General features: G+C 38.4%; 1 protein-coding gene across 1 annotated transcript in view; it reads left to right on the top strand.

Annotated features, from left to right (window-relative positions):
• Positions 1-8,752: 8,752 nt before the first annotated feature.
• CRYBG1 (crystallin beta-gamma domain containing 1) overlaps positions 8,753-24,941 on the top strand; it is a gene marked incomplete at both ends in the record, with an annotated part of 64,540 nt that continues 48,351 nt past the window's right edge. The window contains one exon of the mRNA XM_080615323.1: positions 8,753-8,788. Coding sequence (XP_080471449.1) covers positions 8,753-8,788 — 36 coding nt within the window. The remainder of the gene's footprint in view (positions 8,789-24,941) is intronic.

The following is a 24,941-nucleotide window of genomic DNA, read 5'->3' as shown; positions in this document are numbered from 1 at the left end:
TCTCTTGTCATAGCTACAGAAAGTAGCAAAATTATGCAGTAACGTGATATTTCTGTTCATCAAGTCATGGTGAGTCAGTGTGAACAAAGAAAGAGAAGCATCATGTGTTTAAATGAATGAGTGATGCTGGCTTTCTGTCTCCTCAGTCAAACAGCTTCATCTGGTTCTTTGACCTTCTTACTATATAAAATATTACCTTTGTTAGGTAAGGCAATGTGATGATTATTGTTTATACAATGCTTTAAAGCTAGGCTGGAATATAAGTATCAAGATCAGATTTACACTCAGTGAGATAGTCCAGTGCATAGTTACAAATGATCTCTGGGGCAAGACTGTTACTAGTGTACTTCCTCGTTGCCCACCAAAACTGGATTTTGACTTTTCTTGGTGCTGGATACTACTGCAGTGCCAGACATGATACTAAATATTATTACTACAAAGTAACAAATTTTGTTATGTATCTCTTCTGGCATATCTGTCAATTGAGCATCTTGTCAGATGCTCTCAAAATTTGCCAATACTTACACATATTCTAAGAATCAGGTTTCCAGTGAGGGGTTTCTTTATAGAGCTTAATTTTTTCCCAAAAAAATAGGAGTGGAAAATTTCAGGAACATTTTGTAAAGTTAATTTTTACTGATAAGCTTTTAGCTGTCTCCCAAACAAAGTTGCATACGCAGAGATGCTGTGATGTCAACACTTGGCTGTAGGAGGAATCTTTATCACAGACAACACGGGTTTGTTGGGGCACATCTGGCATCTATGTAGAGGTGCCACCCAGTGGCCAGATGGTAATAATGAGGTTTTCTGACTAATTGAACTAAAAAAAAAAGGGAAGGGAAAAAAAAAAAAAAAAAAAAAAAAAAAAGCTCAAAGGAGGGTTTCTTACAATAGTATTTTAATTTTTTTTTTTTTTTTTTTTTTTTTAGGCTTCACAATCAGCAGATGGGGTTTAGTTTCTTGAAAAGTAATAGCAGGCAAAGTTTGTTAATGTTCTTCAAATTGCGGAATTAAAAAGAGCTTCAGTTAATTCAAATAGCTTCCAGGTAATCAAATGACAATGTGTTCCTCCTTTGAAACTAGGTTTTAGAAAGCGTATCAGTATATGTTCAAGTTGTACCAAACCAAGCTGCTCTTTTTGTTGTTTTTGTTAGATTATAGTTTCTTCCTATGCAAACAAGAGCTAGAAATACAATTTAAGAGAAGTGATTGTCTGTGGTAGGTGTTAACTGAAATTTATGATGCACCTCCTCATAGCGACATTAATACAGAATGATAATCATCTGGTTCATAGATTTAAAAAGGGAGAAAGTGGAGTTGCTGCATTTATGACACCAGCAAGATACAAAGTTAAATCTATTACTATATATTTAATCTATAGGATTTAATTCCATTGTTGAGATTAATAGGAGGCAAAAGACGGAAATGGTGATGAGCATCTGGTACAGGCCTGGTGTACATCAAGCTCTCCACTACCATTCATGAAGATTTTAACTAGCTATACAATGGCTGGGTTTCTGGTGCAGCTAAAATCATTATTCACTAAATTTCCAGACTACCTAGAAGATAATCTTGTACTTCAAATGCATCTATTCTCGGTCTCAAGTGTCTGTATTGGGTTTATTTCCCAATTAATAGAGGTACTAAAGAAGTTAACTTTAAACATAATTAATAACTTCAATAATTTCTATGACAGCAGGGCTTTTTGATTCTGTAAAACAGAAAAGGGTCACTTGAGGTGAGAAACCAGAAGCTGCTTGGATTCACTGTATTAAAGATTTGGCTACAAAACACACTCTGTACCTGTCTTAGGACTCAGGAAAACACATTTTGAAGGACTAATGACTGTAGTATTTCCAACTGTATGCTGTTTGAAGCGCAAGAAAGCCAGAACCTTGAAACCATTTCATTTCATGAGCTCAGAGCTTTAACAAACTGCCAAATGCAAACATTTAATAACCTGAAATTAATATATTGTACTGGGAAGGCAGTAGGGCTGAAAAAACAAACACATGTAGGTATGGCAGTGGACAACAAGTATGACAAGTTTGTGGTACAGTGGCTCAGAAAAAGCTCTGTTCAGTCTTTGTGTGTGCAAATGTATCGTGGAACAAAGCAACGAGGCAGCAGACCTGCTTTTTGTGATTTTTGGTGTGACTGGAATGGGAACATTGTGGCCAGCTCTGGACGCATCTTTGCTGGAGGGGTTTTGTCAGAAGGAATCAGAGAGGAGAACACTGGAATTCATTTACAAAAGGGAAAATTATGCTAAATAATGGCTGAGTGGAGAGATACAGCTGAAGCCTGCAAATATTTAAATGGTGTGAATTTGCCAAACAAAGAAAGGAATTATTTAGGCTGACACAGTAAGGCAGAGTGGAGTAACTATAACAAAAGGTACTTTTAGGTGAGATATAAACCCTGTTATTAAGATGTATGACAGAACTCTCCAAAATAAGCTAGTAGGAGTTTATCTGCCCTAGCAAGATGTGACCTAAGGTAGCTTAAACAAACTTTTCTATCTCTAGGATCTAGAAAGGTGGAGGCAGAAAGGTAAAACTTGATTCACCTGTGAATCTGAAGGCCGGCCATTAGATGGCAGCGTGCTGGCACAGGAGAGTGCATACTGCTCTGCTGCTTCCTAATGCCATGCCCCAGAAGTTGCTCAGAACCACTCGTAAGTTGTGTGGAGAAGTTTGAGTTGCTCAGTTCTCCTATAAACATCATACACGCACCCTGTCACTCCCACGGCAGAAAGTCATACAACAGCTATGTCCCAAGCACATGTCCCTTGAAGAATGTGTGCGTCTGTGTGCCCGTGTGGGTAGGTAGGTACATACAAAGGGTGTTTAGCTACCCCAGTGTAACAAACCACTTTGTCTGGGAGCTGAAGTTGGCTCTTTTCTTCTATAACCAGGTATATAGTAATGGGACTGCTGAGGCAGTGGGAAGGGGTGATGTAAATGCAGTAAGTAGCTTGCTGCGGACTGTTCAGGAAGTCCACATACTGGTTTTGTGGAGGAGACAACAGAAGGAGTAACAAGCAGTAGCTTTGGATGGAAAACTTCAGCCTAGAGCTGACTGAAATGCTCAAAATATATTAAGACTGTAAATACAGCAACTCAAATAATGTGCAATAAGAACAAAAAAAAAAAAAAAAACACAACCAAAAAAACCCACAACAAAACCCAAAACAAAAACAACTCCAAAACTTGTTTAAAATACAGTCTACACAGCTAAAGGATCTGCCCCAGGGAGCGATCCTTACATATGCATCCACACCTCTCACACCTCTGGAGTGAACTGGCTGTGTTTGTGCTGCGTAACACTTGACCTGAGTCCGATGCCCCTCTAGCTCTAAGACCTTAATTATATTTTTGTGGCTTCAGTTCAAAGTGTCTGAGGTAATGTGAGGCCTGCTCTGCTGCCTGCAAGACCGGTGTTTTTATAGCATTATGCCAAAGGTACGCTGCATGCTATGGGGTGTGATGTGGGGGATACAAGGGGTGTCTGAAGGTAGGAGGCTATCTGAGATGGTGTAGGGCAGGAGGAGCCAAAGCTGGTATAGTCCCATCCTTGCTCTGCCATCTGCAGAGCTGCACCTCAGCTTTGCGTTGGAGGGAAGTGGTTGGTTTCCTCCAGAGAAGAGTCTAAGCACAAAATGATGCATGTGCAGTATGGCTGACAAGGGGACTGGACCGGGGAATGAACCAGGGATGTAAATGATTTGAAAGCGTAGGTGTACCTATCATAGTCACAAGCACCACAGTAGTGGGTGAGACAGGGAAAAGCCCCTTACTGCTCTTATTGTTGTTCTGTGTTTTGCAGTAAATCTTCAGCACAGACATTTTGCTGATCAAATTGATACTTGCTGGTCCCAGGGAAAAATTTAAGTGCTGATATGGCGTGGGAGGGGGGAAACTGGGCAGAGGATCTGAATAAACAGATAAAATGTCTTCATTCTGTTTTAATGAAGTTGCTCTTGCTCATACATGCTCTCTCTTAAAAAAAAAAAAAATTATCTCATCCTATAAGTGTTGATTGAAAATGGGAATTACTATGAAAGAACCATCTACCAGGTACAGGCTGAAGACTGTGCTGAAAAATAGCAGACTGGAGATGGATATCAGGGCTGAATATCATGGATTATGAGGGAAGCCCTGGCTGTAAAATTATAAGGATGCCAGTTCAGTAAACACTGTTAGTTTAAAATGTATGGCAGTCTCCTCTTCTTCTTTGTTGTGAGTTGTTTGCTTATTGGTCCTATATTAGTATTTTCATATGTTTTTGTCTTCAGCTTAATTCCCTTCAAAATTATTTGTAATTGTCATGATATTTTAAGACAGTGTCTTAAGACAGCACTGTATTACTATTAGTGACTTAGATACGGACAGGTATGAGCGGTGGGACTGAAGTGTGTGATCTGCAGCATAAGAGAGTACTCTTCAGTTTAATTCCTATCTGGTTGTTTCCTTTTCCAGTCAGTCTTTCTGCTGTGAAACAGTATCCCTGTACTGGTAAAACGAAGATGGATGTACACATAGAAGTTCTCCTTCCTCCTTTTAGTGCCTCAAGCTCTCTTCAAAAGCTTGGTAATCTCCAAGCCCTCCTAGCTGCTGTTGCTTTTGCTTTACTGTAAAATTTATTATTTTCATTAGCAATATCAAAACATGCTGGTTTTAGCTCTGATGCAAGTAGTTTTCTAATAGTAACTAGTATGGGGCTGTGTTTTGGATTTGTGCTGGGAACAGTGCTGATAACACAAGGATGTTTTAGTTACTGCTGAGCAGTGCTTGCACAGCATCAAAGACTTTTCTGCTCCTCACCCCACCCTTCCAGCAGGTAGGCTGGGGGTGTGCAAGGAGTTGTAAGGGGACCCAGCCAGGACAGCTGACCCCAACTGACCAGAGGGATATTCCATACCATATGGTGTCATGCTCAGCAGATACAACAGGAGGAAGAAGGAAAGGGGGGGACGGGACATTCAGAGTGATGGCATCTTACTAAGTCACCGTTACATGTGATGGAGCCCTAATGTCCTGGAGATGGCTGAGCACCTGCCTGCCCATGGAAGGAGTGAATGAACTCCTTGTTTTGCTTTGCTTGCTCATGTGGCTTTTGCTTTATCTATTAAAGTGTCTTTATCTCAGCCCATGCTTTTCTCACTTTTACTCTTGCAATTCTCTCCCCCATCCCACCAGTGGGGAGGAAGCCAGCGGCCCTGTGGTGCTTAGTTGCTGTCTGGCACCACAACTGTGTCAGACACACAGTGCTGTAGACCAGGTAAACATACTCAGAGCATTTTTACATGATTTGTTGTAATATTTAGTAGCCAAACGTGTAACAAACAATAAAGTATGTGGTCTATCATAAATACTCACCCTACCATTTTCCTGATTTGTAAATTCTTACCTCCACAGACAAGGCTCCTCTCCAAGTGCCTCCAGCAATTGATGGGCCTTGCAAAACTTCTGGGAGGGTTTCATAATGTGCCCAGCATGTTGCAAGCATCCTTTTCCCCTGGGCCCTTGGAGCTCTGAGCGAGTGGGTATGGTTACAGAAGCAACCCTAGGTGAGGAAAGCAAGGGTGTGGGCTGACAGTGCGTCAGCTCCTCTATGGTAACTGTCCACCCGCCTGCCCTTGCCCCACGGTGAGTTTCTCTGCAGGGAGCTGGGGCAAGCTGCTCAGCATTTGGGCTGGAAGGAGAGAATCTGGCTGGGCAGTTAAGGCAGCGATGGTGCAGCGCTGTGCCTTCACACCTTGGCTTGCCTCTGGGAGCTTGTGTGCGTGCCCATGCCTTCAGGCGGGAAGCGTACCACAGCATTTCCTTGGAAAACTGCCCATTGCCATAAAGTAAAGCTTTTGGGAGGCTCTAGTGAGCTCAGCTCATCAGCAGATTTTTGGGAGGATGTACCTGAAACTGGGAGGAAATTCAAAGAGTGCCTTTTCTCACCCTTTTGGAAATCTGGTGTTGGCTGTTTTCCAGCACACTGTCTTCGGGTTGAAACTTTCCATGCTGCTTCTGCCAGCTCCAGCTTCTGGTGTGAAATTGTGTCCTGTAAATAAAGGTGTCTGAAAAAAAACAGTGCCGCTTCACCATACTGGGAGAGCAGAGCCTTCCGGGCTGCCACGCCATGGACCTGCTAGTGCCCTGAGGTCTCATGGGGTCTCAGGGACTGATGGCCCATCAGGAATGGCCCCATGGGGGCGAGGCTTGCTGAAGGGGAGACAGCAGGTGCCTCCTGGTGGAGGTTTCTGGCTCTCCTGCACAGCTCCCTTCTGCAGCAGGGGATACCAAGGAAACATCATGACTTTCTGTGTAGGAAGTGTTTGCTCCTAGAGCTTCCTCCTTTTGGCATTTTCACGCAAGGGATCGATGGCATGTTGTTTTCTGACTTAGGTTCATTATATAGCACTTGGGGGGCAGATGCTTGGCACCAGCCCAGCAGCACCATTACAAATGGTGGCCTCAAATGTGAGTGTTGGTGTCACCTCAACACTTGACAGCTCTTCTGTCTGCTTCCCATTGTGTGCCGTTATTTTCCTCTTCCTTTTCCAGACTTCAATTAGGTGCCTTCCCTGTCTCCTTCCCAAACTATGTCACATGTTCCACTGCTCTGAGTCACTGAGTTGATAGTCCTCAGACTACTGGTGCTCCCTTGAGCAGTCTTACAGAGGCCTCTAGTATATACATTCGACAGCGTAGGGTACAAGAGGATCTTTAAGCACCAAGTGAGCAGCTGGTTAATGCAACTTTTGAATTCTGTCATATACAACATGTGTGGAACCACCCCAAAAGCAATGTCCATTGGTAGAGGCAGAAAATGAAATTCAAGATTAACAGCTCAAAGTCACCTATGGCTTGGAGAAGGTAACCAGCTATTGAGGGCGATGCAGCTTCTTCCTTATAAATAGGTAAATAAACAAAATAATTGCACATGTTATTGGGATATGTGTTAAAATGTCAAAACATTTTCACCACAATTATGCAATAAACTGAGCACCTCTATAAATATGCCCGAGGCTTTTCTACTGCCTTATTTCACTCTTTGAAGATTCTTTATGACAGTCAGTTATAAAACTGAATTTGCAACTAAAGCTGTACAAACAGAGCTGGGTTTGAGACTTTGTGATGAGTCTGGAAAAGTAGCCTATGGGAAAGAGAGTTTTGATCCAACTGAAATGGAAAATATGCATGTGTTAAGGACAAATATTTTGAGACTTTTTTTTTTTTTTTCCTGAAAGCAGATATTCGTTGAGGGTGTTTTCTGCCTAAAGATCTCTCAGTGTTTCAAACTGGAAGGAGTTCATCGGATGGTGACCAGGACAGTCAGGGATTGTGTGTGAGGCTGCATATGCCCTGTGAGGAGAGGATGCAGATTTGGGGCTTGTTCAGTCTGGGTGAAGAAGCAGCTCTGGGAGGTGATGAGGAGCCTGGAGGTCCCCCAGTACATGTGAGGAGGTCACCAAGAAGACAGACCCATTGTCTTCACAGTGGTGCATGGCAGAAGGACAACAGGCAAATATTGAGAAAGGAGGGATTCAGGCTGCATATAAAGGAAAACATTTTCACCATTGCCCAGACAGGTTGTGATATCTCCACTCCTCGTACGTTTTCAAGAGTTGACTGGTTAAAGCCCTGGGCAACCTGGTGTGACCCCACTTAAGGCAGGACATTGGACGAGACTTGCTGTGGTCCATTCCAACCTGAACTGTCCTTTGATCCTCTGAAAAATACTGCCCAGTTTTAAAATAAGAAAACGCAAACAAAATACATGCATTTTTTAAAAAGCTGGATTTTATCTAACTGTTGAATCATCTGAAGGACTAAATATTTAAAACAACATTGTTATCAACCTTTTTAATGAAATCTGATCTTCAGAGAATTCTTTATTCTTGCTACTTAGATTTTTCAGACAGTGACATGAAAGAGATTATGTAGTCAGTTCTTACTATTTTATTTCTCTCTTAGGAGACTAAATGAACTTTTCCACATTCTTCAGATTCAGAATTTCTAAACTGACACTGCAGAAATTAGGCAAAACTAGATCCTTTAAGCTTTAGGACTAACTTGGTAAGAAATAATGTATTGTTTTAAAGATTGAAAACACTTGCAAAGTGTCTTCTTTTGGGACAGCAAAATGGGACAGATTTTGGGACAGATGGGACAGCATCTTCCCAAAAGTTGCTTCCCTTCTGTTTTGAAAATTCAACTGATTCTTCACTGAGAAAGCTTCCGGAAGGAAGGTGAAACAGAACAGTGATGTAATATGGAACTATAAACCCCAGATGTTGTAATCTGCTATGTCCATAGAGATGGAGAGACATAAGATAAGACGACTAATTTTTCTGCCTTGTGGCTTTGATGTGGTTGTCGTGCTGAATATTATATTTGGGGTTTGGTTGTTTTGTTATCAGGAAAAAGCTGAGAAGTTAAGATTCGGATCGCTAAAGCAGGTGGGATGAATTAATGTCTAATAAGAGGAGCAAGTCATTTGGCTAAAATAAGGCTGTAACCTTTACAAGCACAAGAGGCATGAAACCACTACAACAGGAGAAAACTGCTTAGTGTGTTTTGTCAAGAAACACAGCAGATATTAGCTCAGACTTTATTTCACTGGAATTTATTAATTGAACAAGGTTTACTCTCCTTTCAGGTACTATGATCTGTCAGGCAGACACTATACTGTTCAAGAAGATCAAGTGCCATCAGTAGTCTGTCCACACTCTTTTGTTCTTCCAGCGATATCAATGTCTACTGCCTCATTACCAGCAGCACTTAGAAAGGTAAGAGAGCTAAATATGCGTGTTTGCAGAAAATATATATATACACATATGCACTCACACATGTATCATAAAGAATATTACTATTCTGAAAACAAAATTTAACACTAGGTATAATTGTAATCTTCCTTTAAAAGACCTGTGTGTGAAATACTGGAAAAACTTCAAATTAATATCATATACGGAAATAACAAAGGTACATAATGACTATAGCTGGCATGAAGAGCCAACAATGGAAATGGCTCGAGGAGATCTTCCACATGCTCTCACAAACCATATGGCTTTTTCCTTTTTTGTTCATAAAATATATATAGGCAAAAATAATTAAGGAAAATTACCTACACTCCTACAGTTTTTCACTTATGCTGTACTGTCGTCTATGTTAAGTTTTATTCCAGAGAAGGAGAAATGGCTGTGCATTTGTTTTCTAGTGCTCATTTAGCTCATGTAGTGTTACTCATGTGCTTGGCAGCAGTGTTACTGCATGGAAGCAAGGTAGGGAAAATGCTAATTACTTCTGTTCTAATGTGAGAATTTAATTTCAGATTGCAGACAAGGTTGTGCAATGCCATTCTTGTCTTTATTGTAATCTTTCCATGGAAAGAGAAATACTTTTTTTTTCCACATTAACAAAAGTACATAGGAGGCCAGTAATTGAAAAAGTTGATTTTTTCTTGCTTGTGGAACTAACATTCATCTGAATATATTTGTTGAGGGCTTAAAATATTCTGTCTTTAAAACAAAATTTTATTGTCTAGTCTTCTCAAGCCAGTAAATCTCATCTACTAATTTCTGTATGAAGCCTTTTGGAAAGACTCATTGGTCTTTAGTTGAATACACAAATAATATACACCCCAAACATCCCTTGTGGTTTCATTCATCATCTTAGTTCTTTTTATACTGTAGAAACATGCCTACAAAAAGACCTCAGTTCCTTACAGCAAAATGGCATACTGCTGTGATAGGGTATTTCTGTTGCAGTAGAACTAGCCAGGGAATTAGCTTTCCAACAATAAAAACCTGCTGTTCACCCTATCACTGTCTTGGATGGACTTGTGTATTCGCAAGGACATCTCCTAGAAAAGCAAGTAGACATTTGGTTTTTTAGTAGAAATTTAAGAATGGCAGAATTCAGATGTCATTTAGTGAGCTTGTGAGTTGGCATTTTGTTCCTCTTTTGGAATAAATTGTTCATAGTTACAGCTAAGTTAAACTGTTTGGGTGTCAATCCTCTTACCTGGATCCAATCCATTTGTAGTAAGAACATTTAAAAGCCCTTAAATGAAGCATCTAAAAGAGTATCAGAGCAGGCTACATCATTTTATACTTTGAAGCGTAACACAAAGGTCTGATTGTAAGATAAATCATGAAAATTAAGGAAATTGTGTGGGGGGTGTGTGTGCGTATGTGTGTATGCGTGAATTCAGCAGTTTCTTCTGTATTGGGATAATCTGCTAATGTGAGTTATAATATAGTCACCTGATGATGATAGATGGCTTACGGAGATATAATGAAGCCCTGCCTTCTCTCAGCATTTCTTGTGGGAGAGCAGTAGAAAACGGTGATGAAGCTGTTTGTACCAGGCTCCTCTCTGTTGCTGTTTTCTATATGTAGATCTGCTCATAACCTTTCAAAGGTGAATGTACTAAGTAGAGTCTTGCAGACTAATATACACAGCCTAATTTGTATTATCCTCTGTTTTTCCTAATTTAGGTTATTTCCTTTACCTCAGATAATTAGGAGCTGACTCTGACAATGACTAAAACAGACCAGCTCTCCTGCATTCTTTTACTAATTAAACAGTCTTCCTAAGAAACCTTGCTTATCAGCCTCTGGAGCTGGTTGATGTTTGGATTTGTTTTCTGGAGGGGAAAAAAAAAAAAAAAAGGTAATTTAATTTTGCTGCTTTCCTTTTCCTTTTTGTGGAAGTGATCATTAAACGATAGAGCTCACTTTCACCTAATTCCCTTCCACTCTCAGCTAGTTTGTGCCTACTAGTCAGCAGAAGATCTAAAATAGCCACTCCCTTAATGGTTTTCTTCACCTTCTGAAGAAAAAGCTGTCCCCAGCATATTCCAAGAACTTGTTGGACTGTCTCTGTCTTGTATTTCTTTTCCAGCAGAAAGAAAAAAAAAAATAATTCCAAGAAGTAATTAAAGCTGTCAGGTTCTGTCCTTTGGATGCTTCCCTTGCTTGATCAAAAAACAAGTCGTCCCTCCACCCAATTAACTAGTGTGTAATAAACTTCTATCATAATATACCCTGGTTTTCCACTTTCATCTTCTTCCAGGATTGTTGAACTAATCTTCATCTTACCTATTCCTGTACTTCACAGCAACTGTTCTTGATATACAGTGTAACTTTGTTTCTCTTTTTGTTTGACTTCCATAAATAGCTGCATCCTTCTGTATCAATATTACTTTCTCATCAAATACCTCTGATGCTGATTCAGACGTACTTCCAGTTCTGTACAAAGATTTCTACTTATTTGCCTTTGCAAGGCCATCTGGAAACTATCACTTTGCTTTAAGCTTCTGATTTGAACAAATGAAAATGTCAGCTATATAACAATGAAAGTATGATCTTATATATAAACGGCATATGGTTAAAATATGTTTTACATATCTTTATATTAAAATATTACATAATACTAAAATATATTTAACACCTATATTATGATTTATATACTATATATATTATATAAATTATATAAATGGTATATGTTTATTAAATCACTGGAGGTAGCTAGATCTCTGAGAAATTAATAAATAATATAAATTTAATTTTCTTGATTCTTCTAGTCCTGTACTAATTAATATGCAAAACATTTGTTTTACAAAAATGAAGGTTTAGCAGTTACTCTTTTGGTGTTTTGGCAAATAGAAATTTGGTACGCAATAAATTAAAAACCCACAAACAAACAAACAAAGAAAACCTCAACCAAACAAAAGCCCACCAACCCCCCCCTCCCCCCAAAGAAACCCCCCAAAAACCACCCCAAACCAAATAATTTCAAGATGTCACTTCTGCAAAACACTATTTCTATATTTCTAAAACTCAGCTTATTCCTTTTCCCAAATAATACTTTTGATCAATGTTTTGCTTACTGGAGCTAAATAGGAGGATTATTTGGTGTCTTTGATGTGTTTGCAAATGAAGGCAAAATAGCTTGATTAGATTTCTGTTTGTATTTAGAATGCCTATGCAGATCTACATTGAAGAATATTTCAGCTGTCACATAACCTATATGAAGTAGATAGCTGTGGCCACAATTTTATGACTGTTTCTAAAGAATATCTTTAAAACTGTTTAATTAATAAAACAATGTGGCCAGTGTTCTCACTATGAATGAATAAACAAGTTCCTGAATGCTTGATTCATTCTGTTCTGTTTGAATAAACAATAATTCAATTTGAAGACCAAATCACAAATAAATGTATATTTTGCAGTCATACAGCTTCAATGGTGACAAAATACTAATATGAATTGAGGAGTCCTACCCGTGATATGGCAAACCCAAATGACCCTGATTAAGTTAAAGGCAAATAGACTCTAAGTTGATAGGTTTCCATATAGTTAAGATGAAAAGCATTTATTTCTGTAGGGAACAATTTCAAATTTAGATTGGCTTCTGCTGATTGTAAAATGAGTGAATGAAAAGAGTTCTTAATCCTTCAGTAGATATATACATTTCCTGTGCACCAGAAATGGTGATCACAAAAAATCTAGACTATAAAATTCCATGTGGGATACTTAGGTCTAAACAGGTTTTTTCCCTAAGTCACATCTATGTGCTCTAATGCTGTCTCTCCTCTTACATACAAGTGTTGATTAGTCATATTTTCAGACCTATAACCAGGTACCTGTCTAAAGGTTTCTCAGGATTCTCCATCTAGATAAGAGTTCTCACACCTACTTGCTACCTGAACACAGTCACTGCCTTTCACACAAAGATTCTAGTCCTATGACATGAATATTAAATGAAGGAAACTGGGTGGAGTACTTCTAACACCCAGGTGTGGCCATGGAAGCCCATTTTGATTCTGTGTCAAATTACTGGATTAAATGAATTTATTCTATCACTGCCTTTGCCATATTCCTGAGACAGCAGATATGCAGATCCCTAATTCCTCCTGCTCTTTTAACTCATCTTTCAAGATGATAGCTCATCAGGGTCTAAGATATTTTCAGTTCATTTCTTACTTGCTCAGAGAAATGTTGGCAAGACATCCAGCCCAGGTCCTCATACTGCTTCTCTTTACAGTGCTTTATTTTCTCAAATAACAAAACCTAAAGACTATTTGGGATCCCACGGAGTTACAAAATCACCTCCCACAGTGATGTTTAAACAGTAGAAACAAAGCATTTTATGCTGCCATTTGATAAACTTCCAATACCAAGTAAGTGAGAAAGCAGATGAGCCACTTTCCAAAGTAACAGACAACAAAATTACCAGTTTGTGAATAGGTGAGAGGAGCCTGCCCTGAGGAGAACAAGTCTTTGCCTTAAAGTTCACCACAATTTTTAATAGATAAGGCCTTCCGGTGGTTAACTGATCTCCTCCCAAAACCTGAGACCAAAAGAAGAGAAGGTATCCCTCTCCAACCTGGAACCAGAAAGCTAAACAAAACCTTGTACCTTGTAGCCAAAATCCTATGAAGTGAGTCATGCAGGGGCTGACAATATTTGCTGGTGTAGGTTTTCTCAAAGGAGGAAAAAAAACCCAAACATTTCAGGAGTGCACTAACCTGCCTTGTGCAAAGACTGAAGGAGAAAAAGGAAGGGTGATGCTTGCTCTTCATTTCATTTTGTTTTCTTTTAAAATCTGGATAGATCCTCAGCTGTTCGAAATAGGTTATAGCTTGCCGGCTTACTACCTGAAAAAAACCCCTATAATAACAGGGAAAAAATCCTATTCAGTGCTGTGCTGGACATCGGGATTCTTGCCAGAATTTCTATCTGCTTAACTACACTTACCATCAACTTTTGTATAAAATAATGCACTTTGAGCTGTTGGGGTTTTGTTGGTTATTTTTTCCCCCCTTTTCTTCAGTGTAACTGTTGTGTTCTTTACTTGGTAAAATTACTGTTATTTCTCCTGTTGGAAATACAGCAAGGCTCACTCAAGTTGGGTTGGAGGTCTCACTGATAGCGCATGTTCAGTGCAGACCCTTGCCATGCACAATGCTCTCAGTCACCCTCCTCCCCCAAATGTAACTTCTTTCCCTAAAATACTGGTTGCACTTTCTACCTCCCTCCCAGGCTTTACAGCCTGAATCATTTTCCTTTCCTTTCTTATTTTATATTCTTTTCCTACCAGTAATTCCCCCTCTTACAGATAGACAGATTCAAAATCCCCTGATAATCCCCACAAAAAGATGGCATTTACTTACTCCCTTGTCATGCTTGTGCTCACTCTGGTAGGGCTACTTTTTAATCATGTTGCTCCACATTGTCATTCCTGCAGAGTAGCTTCCCATGTTTTAAATTTTAAAGCATAAATTTTAACCTCTTTAAATAGCCAGGTCTGCCTATGAGAGTCATCTGCATGTTAGATGCCTTTAGTGCACTAATTCATGTGAAATCTGGATAAATTTTTTCAGTTTAGATCAATGAAAATTATAGCAATAGAGATTTTCATAAGCTAGAGTATATAGAGGAATTGTGTTTACATTTATATATACAGATGTATAAAGATTTGTATATATGGATGTATAATAAATGTGTGCATGAATTGAAGGAATTTTGGGGGATTTTAATCCATAAGCTATCCTGATGTATTTATATGAATTGAAGAGAAAAGTATATGGAGAGAATGGAAAAAGATCAAACGTGATGAAGGATGGATCGCAGCATTTCTTTGACAACATTCAGAATAGCTGTATTATTAATTTTCTGTATGGCTTCTAATATGGATTTCAGTACGATGTTATTGTGCTGGCCAGCACAGTAATTTCTTATTGTGGTTTAAATGTCTAGGAAAACATAAGAACATTACAATAGTTTATCTAAGTTGTGGGATTTTTTCCTTTTATCCTGTCTATGCAATTTGTTCCTATTCTTGGGCTGCAACCATGCTATGATCTGGGCAAAAAAAAGAGTGATGTTAATGCAAGAAGAACACTGAAGTAACCAAATTTTCAAACCAAACCAGTTGAGTAGGGTGGAGAGATGTGGGCAGGGAAAAAGAATGCCTCATTTTGTTCTGGCTATGCCAGCATTTCTTATATGGTCAACAAAGGACTTAGACACTTAGCAAATATTTCATTTGCTCTGTCTTTTACACTTTTAGATATTTTACAGGATGTTTAGCTCTGAGTCATACTATGTTTTGCAAGAGTTTGAGATGATTAATACTGAAATATTCTTTCAGAATTATTTAGTTGATAAATATTCATTTCATAATTAAAGACACAACAACAACATAACCAACAAGAAGCAAACAGAATTCAAATAGCACTTCCATTTATATCATGGAAGCCAGAAAATACAGAACTGGGACAGAATTTAAATGCTGACCATTTAAGTCACAGTGATGACTCTCACAAACACTAGCACTCTGAGAAGCCACTGTATCTTAACTGACTTGTCCACAGTATTTGGTGAGTAGTATCATAAACCAGTAACCTGAAATGATATGGTAAAATGTTAAAACCCACAAAATACTGGGGGAATAAATTGAAGATAGCTTCTATTGAAGCACTCTCCATCGAGAGAGTATTTAGGAGCATGGTCTACAGAGGCATAATGGCAATGTTGACTACTCTAAGTATATTTGACAGAAAGGGATGCTCAGAATCAGGAAACAAAGCAAAGCTGGTCACAGCATGTGCAGATAGTCTTTGTGTAACACCACCTGCTAGCAAGAACCCACATATATGCCAGCACTTTCTAAAGAATAGTACTAAATAACAGCAGAGGACTGAACTATGGTTTTGTTAATTCTTTCAGTTTTAATAACTTATGGTGCTGTCTTTTAATATAAATATTTCTCAATATTGACACTAAAAACTATAGATGTAGCACAGCCCCTATACAAGCAATATACTTTTAATAGTGCATGGGTACTATTGTACCTGTAGGAATGCTGAATCAAGACACTGGGATAGTCATCTATAGTTGTAAGTCACCGTTGGCGATGCTTCTCGGGCTGACAGAACTTAGATATCATGTCTGCTTTATATAAAACAAATAAAGATAAATGTGATATGAATTTGTTACATCAGGCATTTTTGCTTTTGGGCTGTGGTAATTGCACATTCATTGCTTTACCTATATCTGTTCCTTGTCAAGGCCTTGAGAGGAGGAGGAAGAGGGGACAAGAGGGATACCAGAGAGAAAAGACCAAAAACATGGCACCAAAAAAAGCAAAAAAACCAACAAAGCAAGCCAGAGCACTAAAGCAAGAAGAACTACTTGATATAGATTAAATTTACAGCAGATAGGAAAGAAAGCAACCCAAAAATGTATGCAGGAGAGTTCAGAACACAGAATAAGCTGTTCCTGTCATTTAAGTGCTTTCAATTACCAGATACCATAAATGTGGTATCTGGTAATGGTATGGCTTTTTTAGGATTCTGCTCCAAGTCTGGTTTATTTTATGTCTCTGGTTGAAAAACTACAATTCTTTGGTAATTTCAATTCTGAATGGCAGAGGAGTAAGCCATTCATAATAGAATTTGCTTTCTAACATGATTGAACTGTCAGAAGCACAACAGAATTAAGAATTCCTGAGTTAGTATCCATAATTTTATGTACCTTTGGTTAAGCCACATTTCCCAGGACACAGCAAGCATTCATAGCATTGTAGCAGAGATATTCTGGATATAAAACTATAGTTCTTTCATAGAAATAAAATGCCAGGTGCCCTCAATTCAACTGCATTTGTTACTAATGAAGACGGAAGAGTCCAGCAGCTATTTATACATGCACTGTCATACTTACTGTGTAGGCAGCGACCAAAATTCTGAGAAGTCCAAATATTAAAAAACTTAGACATCAGGTCCACTATAAAACTATCTGATTATTATGATTTGGCTTGGTAACACAGCTCACTAAAGACCTGCTCATCCTTTTATCGTCCAAAAAGTCTGGACATTTATGGCTAATTACAGCATAACAGAGGTTCTCGGCTATCCACAACAGAACCTCTCTGAGTGTTGCTCAACAAAATTACCTCTCTGCTTAATAAAATACCATTCTGCTGACTAGACTGATGGCATCATCGCAATTTCCTTGTCAGTCCACTTTTTTCCATATTCCCAGCTCATTAGTTCTCTTATCCCCATTTGAACCACAAATTCATTTCAATATTAACTTAAAAAGGGTTTCATTTTGCTATTTACAACCTTTCTGAAGATACCAACTCTCTGATTTCCTAAAAATAATGTCTAGGTTATGTTCAGTTCTTACAGCAGTTTCAGGGAGACCTTGAAAACATCTTTCTCTTGCATTTCTGCTGCTTTTCGGTAAGGAGTTTAGCATAAGAGCATTTAAGCTGTAGTTGACTGCAGGTGTACAGGACGAAACCTGACAACTAACATGGACCTCAGAGAAGTGCAGAAGACAAGAGCGAAGATGGCATGGCGTTACTTAGCATTTTCATAGAAGGAACATAGCTCCTGGAATATTGGTGCAAGAGGAATCTGTCTTGTAGTCTAACATTTTGGTATTCAAGACAGCAGTGGATGCATTGCGTCAAGGAAGTTTCCTCCACCCCTTTAGAATATAAATAAATTTGAAGGCAGAGTAGGAATTTTAGTAAATTCTGAGTAGATTCTTACTCTGAAAGACATCTTTCAAGTACTCACAAAGTTCATTGAGGATATTGTTGGGATTTTTTGCATTCAGTTTAAAAAAACCTTAAATTGTTAACATGTATCATATAGCTTACATTTACTTACTCTTGTCTGGCAACTTAAGACATACGTCACTTGGGAGAACTCTCCTTCCAAGCAGTTCAGCACACCCACCTTGATGCAGGAGAATTATAAAAACGCTATGTCCAACTTTACGTTCGACTTGCATTCTGCATAGTCTTTGTGTTGAGCTATGTTTGGAATTTTCATCTTAGTTCTTGCACGTTCCATGTAATACTGGGAACAAATTTAGAGGATGCAGTGGGTGAAAATGCATTTCTGTTTGAGAGGGTTAGTGATGGCTTAAAAAACAGTCACGTGAGCAATGGTCCAGGAATGTCATAGTGCTGAGATCTTTAGGGCTGAATAACCTACAGTCCCCCAAGCAATGACAAAATAAAAGATCTATCAAACTGGCACAGTACTGCACTTTGCAGGAGTGAGATAATATGGATAGCCACATACTCCGTGTGGCATTGCTGACAAAAAACAATGAACCATTTGTGCATTGCAAAGTTTTAAGGAAGTCTGTCATCAAAGATCAAGCACGGACAGTACGTCATGAGTCTGGTAATGGTGACATGGGAGTGTGTACCATGCAGTCCAGTGTTATCAGTGTCCATCCTTTATCTGCCCCACCTTTGTGTATCATCATGCCAAACACTTAGCTACATAGCATTTCAACATTTCACTGGTGTTGCTCATGCTAGTATGTAACCCTTTCTTAGGATGACACTGGGCACTTTACTGCCTTCTTCCCAAAGGGCATACTCCTCCCTTCTCTTTCCCTTGGTGAGTAAAGTCCTGTGAAGTTGCTCTTTGAATCATCAGGGGTTTGTTTCTGGCCTCCACTCTACACTACTGTGCACTAATCTGCGTGGAGAGCTGTAGACTTTTGCTTTTCTTGTACCACTTCCACACTTGTTCAGTGTGTTGGAATAGTTTTCGAGACCTTGGCAGCTACCTGTGCTCTCTCCTTGGGTGTGACCCTGTTTTCCATTCTACCATGCTATGTGACCAGGTGGCTCAGCATATGCACAGTACACCAGTGCACCCTCAGACCTGAGGAGGTTGCGACACAAAGCTTCTACTAATAATTCATTCCTCCTGACCAGGCTTTTGCCACTTTATTCACTATGAAATGCATAATGACAATTGGGAATGTGCATATATATGCATATATGTGTAATTTATTGCTCTGTAGTTCCAGATGCAGTATAATAATGCGTTTGCAAAGGATAGTAATGAAAAAGTTACTCTTTCTGATTTTACTCTCTTGAGAACTGAGTTATAGTCAATAAGCTGGAATGTCTCTTCACTTATCCCTTTAAAACAAGCACTCAAGCTGCCATGGCTCAAGAACTGCAAAAGCAAAGCGTGATCCACTTCAAAAAGGAATTGCATAAACTACTGTTTGAGTAAGATTTAGAGATGAAAAAAAAAAATAAATCCACCATACCTATAAGCTAGCATTGGTCATACAGTTTTTAAAATCACAGTGGGTAACATTTCAACAGGTAAGTTTTGAATTTGTTATGGCTGCAAACAGTATCTAAAGATTTAAACAGAATAGAAAGTTTTGTTCTACAATAATTTCATAATGGAACTTAACATTGTAACTTCCTCTAAATTATACCTATGTCATGCAATTAAAAAAATATCTTCTTTTCCTCTCCCCTCTTTACACTTCCCTTCCCCCCAGCTTTTTTTTTTCTTTCATTTTACCAAGTTGATTTCTAGGGTATCTTTGCTGAAAACCAGAATAATTGTCTAGGAGGAAAACAGAGATTGAAAAGTGTAGCTTTTAAAAAATATAAAAATCTGAACAAACTACGCTGATTTAGCAACCAGAACTGAGATAAAAAGAAACTTCTGATTTTAGATGGCTTATCAGTGGTAATTCTGGATATTCCCTTTTCCCCTTCTCAAGGAGAGTTTTGATCGTTTTGCTCCTGGGAATGCTGAGGGTATGTTTTTTCTTTGACATATAAGACTTAATTTTTATCAGATAAATTCCTGACTCTTGGATATGAAAGAAAATCACATTCCAAGCATGAAAAAGGTATAGGCAGTTTGTGAGGGTTTCTTTCTAAGCAGCTGCCCAGCTAAGCAGAAGCTCACCCTGCTTGTTGCTGGCTCCTGTTCAGAGCCTTGTGCACAGCTGGGAAACTGAATAGACTTGTCAGGTTCATCATGTGGCTGGCTGGGAAAGCCCAAGTTGCAGCAGAGACAAAAGATGGAATCACTTGCAGACTAAAAGGGTAGGTAGCTAGAGAACCATACAGAGTAGAAGAGATTTGTCTTGCCACCCCCACCTTCCTACGAGGTGCCAAGAAGCTGTGGGAGGGAAGCAGTAGAGTAGGAATGGGAGGGAAGACACATGCCTGCCTTCCATGTACAGAAAGCACTTGCTGTCTACCATGTTTTAATGGTAGGCAACCATCTCCCTCCTACATTCTCGAGCCCTGACAAATAATGGGGTAAGCTTATGCAAAGTGGTCCCCAAGAGTTGTTAATGGAGTATTTTTACCATATTTTATTTAGCAAGGATCTGAAGCAGTCTGAGCCCAGCACTAGAACTGATGTAGTACTAACTTCTTATTCAGAAATTTTAAGTGCAGACTCAATAAACCTGTGTGTTTCTTGACATTTCCTGGAAATGATGGTATTTCTGAACAGTACAGCATCATCCAGTTTGATCCAATTCCCTGCTGTGTTATTGTTAATCAACAAAATATATTTTTAGAGTTGACCTGAATATTTTTTTAAGAATAGCAGGTAGGAATTTGAACTTTTATCTAGTTCTCCACTAGTAATAGTAGTGAGGTTTAACTGCTGTTGTAGTTAGACCTCTTTAGCAGCTAACCTTTAGTAGTTCGGGTGCAGTGTAGGATAATGCAATATGTCTGTAACAGTGTATCTGTAATAACAGGAAAACATACATCTCCCTTTTTCCTCAGAAGTAATAATGTATCTGTTTTCTGGACAGACACATTGTTTATTTTAATGTTTTATATACTAATTACTTCTGTTCAGAGCCTAAAATAAACACACCTAAGAATATAAATGCATTTCATTAAAGCATTTTCTCTTAGAGGTTTCTCTTGCTTAATGGTGAATATTAGACGATACTGATGTTATCGTGGGATTAAGAGCAAAGAGTTTGCAGGAGTATTCCACTTGATTTAATTTTTGCCCACTGCACTGCAGGGAACCAGTGGGTCTTGAGTCATTCCTATCTTCTCTGTACTGGTTTTATAAAGTCAATTCTAATTAACAATATGGCAATTCTCTGCAATAATTATTATTATAATTAGTTTGAGGGAATTCTGGGAGCCTTAGGTGAACACTGTTATTTAGAATAAATGCTAAATTATAGCATTGTAATTCAAATGTAAAATGAGATGTCCAGCCATTTTTATAAAGTCAGGATATGGTATTTTGGTAATAATAGTTCCTTGTACCTAATATTCTTCCTCTGTACTTGATGACAAGTCTGTACATCAGAGAAGTTATCAAGGGGTGTACACACTTTATACATTTTACAAAAGGGCTGTTTGAAGCACACAGGCTGTCAAATCCAAATTTTCCAAAGCAACTGCTATGTTGGGTGTTTTCATGTTGGGGGGTTGACTTGAAACACATTTCAGTTGAAAGATTCTGTTTGTTTAAAGGTACCGAATGATACCCTGGCATAATGTGTAGTAGAAGTTGCATTTTACTTAGTCAGAACTTCCGTGGAGAAGAGAGATTCTATTAATTTCATATTTAAATACACTTTGATTAAATATTGTCATTTTTCATCCTACTAAATGGTTTTCACAGTCATAAACATACAGTAGATTTTTTCCTGTTTCAGGACCATCACATTAGCTTCCCAAAACAAGCATGTCAAACATACGCTTCCCTTTGTTCTTTATGAAATTTGGCTTTGGTCAGGTTAGCAGTCCAGTTTGCAGCTTGTTTACCATCTTTATTCTTTTGCAGTTTTACAGTCTCACAGTAATACCACAGCACTCAGAAGGATGGCTTTCTGCCTGTTGCCCTGTATGCCTGTGACAGCCCATCTTTTACTGTGCCTGACCTGGGGAAAGTCCTTGCATTGCTAGCAAAAGGCTTTTAAGTTTTCCATTTATAGTTCCAGACTATCTGCTTTACCCAATGAAAAGAACCCCAGTTTTCTAAATTTCAATGACATAACAGGTTACTTTTAGGTATCTAGAGCTAGAGGCACTGAAGGACTAAAATATGTATGTGCTTTAGTTAGTTAAATTAACTCCTAGGCATATTTTCCCTAGCCTGAATTAGAACTGGAAGTAAGAACCTACGTTTCCTATCTAGTGAAAGCCCAGAGTGAGACAATCTATATCCTCCATCTGCTGAGTACTTAGAACTAGCTAACAAGAAAGACTGGGCACAGGAGCATATTAGAAATCCTGCCTTGCTCTTGAGCTACATGCAGAATCATGTACAGATGCCCAAGCTAGCCCAGGAGGAACCAGCTCAGTTAGCCAGCACAGAGCAGCCACATCAGTGCTGTGTTTGGCAAAGGCTAATATTATACGTGGCTCCTTAGGATTATTTCCTCTTTGTCCCACAATCATTTAATGTAAAAATGTATAAACAGTCTTGAGGAGAAGAGTAGAGTATCTGGAATGAGATCCAAGGATTAAAATTAGTCTGACATTTTAAATACAGTTTCCACAGTCTGATTTCAAAGGTGTTTTCAGTGTGCGTAATTTCTCTTCTGAGAATATATATCAGTTTTACTGTATTTAAGTGCTTAGCAAAGAAATAAATTCAGATTGCTATTTAAAATACATTTTCTTAGATGAGAATGATGCAAAATGGAAAACATAGTGAGTTGTCACTTGCACATTTTTAGCTGACCTATCAGCAGGTTTTGTTTGACAGTAGGCTCAGTAGTGTTAGTGAAAATATAAGTCTTTGTCATAGTATCTGACTTTGGGTTGCTCTGCAACATACTGATGCTTTTACAAAATTCTTGCATGTGCTCTGAAATGCCATGAGACTTTTCAAATGTCGTAAACTGTCAAGACTGTGGAGCTGCTATGACAGCAGTAATTTTGCATGAAAGCAAGGGGAAGAGATCAAGATTGATGGTGCCTAAGAAAGCCGATTTCCAGAGATTTATGGCTTAGTCTGTTGTACAGACACTCTTAGATTTGCAGCAAAAGAAGCCTATCTCCTATCCCCAGTAATTATACAGAAATACGCAATCTAAAAGGAATTGGGAGGTGTTACACCGAGTTATAGATCTAAATTAGACAACTTATGTTAAATCTGTACTTACCAATATACACCATTTAGTTAGCAACAGGACACTATGCTGTCACAAAACAAAAGAGACATACTAAATGCAAAACCACTTCTGTACCATATTCTTTATAATTTTGAATTGCATTCAGAATTTAAAAAAGGAAAGAGGTTACATATATTAGTTGTGGCTTCTGGTTAGGGACTCTTATTAAAAGAGTTCCAAGTCCCTCTCTTCCCCTCCAAAATGCTTATGCCATTTATCCTCTATTGCTCAACAGAAAAAGTACTTTCAAGTTCCTGTCTCTCAGAACAAAACACAGATAATAAATGTTTATTTTTACTCTTTACTTCAGAAGAGATGGTGTCTTGCTTAATCTTTACACTGAGTAGATTAATAATACGGCTCTCACCCAGCAGCAATACTCAAAATCCTGAGAGCAAGGATGTGAAGCTAGCTCGTGCCAAACTTTCTCACTTTCTCTTACACTGAAACACAAAAAGTTACAAGTACAATAATTTATGTTAATGCTATTTTTTGCATATAATTTTATTTCTGGAAGTCATCCAAGTTCAGGAGAGTTTAAATATTCTCTCATTTCTTCAGTGTTGAATAATCCCTGCTCCTACTTTTGATGCTGCTTCTTTTCTGCTTTTTTCAAGTCCCATTTTAGTATCATTTTACCATAAATCACCAGAAAAATACAGATTTAATAAACCAAATCAGGAAGGTGAAAAACCAAGGATGCCTGTATAAATCAATCTCTTACTGAAAAAGGCACAAGTAATTTTTTTCCTTTAGCCATCTTAAACTGGGAACAGAAGACAGTAACAAAGTTTGTGAGAACCAACGTGTGTGGTATATTTTTACCTACTGTTGCATATCTACATTCTAGTATTGCATGTTAATTAATGCACGTAAGGCATTTGCTCAACAGTAAGTTCACAGTTCTTTGCAACAGGTTCTCTGCTTCTGTAGAGGTGTTTACTGAAGGACTTGCTGCCACCCATCTGCAGCTTTCTCCTATCCTCTAATTGAGTCCGTTTCATCGTTATAATTTGTCTGCCAAATGACTTATCAGTTGGAAAGGCTCAAGTCAGATACTACTTCCTTTTTTGCTTGTTTTTAACCGAGTGCTGGCAGAAGAAAGAAGGGGTTAAAGCGTGGGAGGATTGCTAAGAAAAAGGGTTTGGTTAATGACACATAGGACTGCATCTCACACACCATAGTTTGTTTATCCTTCTGTAAACAGCAAAAAGAATTATCATCATCATGGTAAGGCAAACAGCACGCTTTTTTTCCCCCCTCTTTAAACCCCACCACAAATCTCTGGGTTAATACACATTTTTTTTAAATCATAAAATCAACTGATCTCCATTAGTTTTATAAAGTGTCTCTTTAACTGACAGATGCTACCATTGACAGAAGGGGAGGGGGTAAAGGTTTTAGTATATGGAAATAACTAGCTCTGGGGAAGAGGAGATGGGAGCAGGCATGCCTTTTCTGACATGCCTGTTCTTTTTTATCAACCTTGTTTCCTAAACACTCATATAAGGATCTGTTCAATTTTTACTTATGCTTCTTTGTCTTTTCCTGAGCTTTTTCAAAAGATTTCTATTTACTTGATATTGCATGATTTGTTTCTCTCTGTTTTGCTGGATTTTGGGGTTTTCTTTTATATACAATATCTAAATCTCTGTATTTGGCACCTAAGAATATGGAATTCAATAGTTACATCTGTGCTTCTTGAACTGATTATTCCATTCAAAAAAATCAGTTAAACATGCAGGCTCGGTATTCTTATTAGTCTGTATACCATTGCAAAATGGTCAATTTTCAGTGCACATTTGAGCTAAAAATTTAGTTTTACAGTGAAAAAATAAATTGTAAGCAGGCAGGTCCTGTCTCTTGAAGACATGAACTGTTTTGCTAAAATACCCTAACATATTAGAATATAGCAAATACAAATAGTTTGTGGAAAAAATATTACTATTAAGAATACTTATGTTTGTTTCACTTC

This window comes from Psittacula echo, assembly GCF_963264785.1.
Source record: "Psittacula echo genome assembly, chromosome: 4".
Lineage (NCBI taxonomy): Eukaryota > Metazoa > Chordata > Aves > Psittaciformes > Psittacidae > Psittacula > Psittacula echo.
Note: the sequence above shows the minus strand (reverse complement) of the source record. Positions and strands in the feature narration are given on the sequence as shown.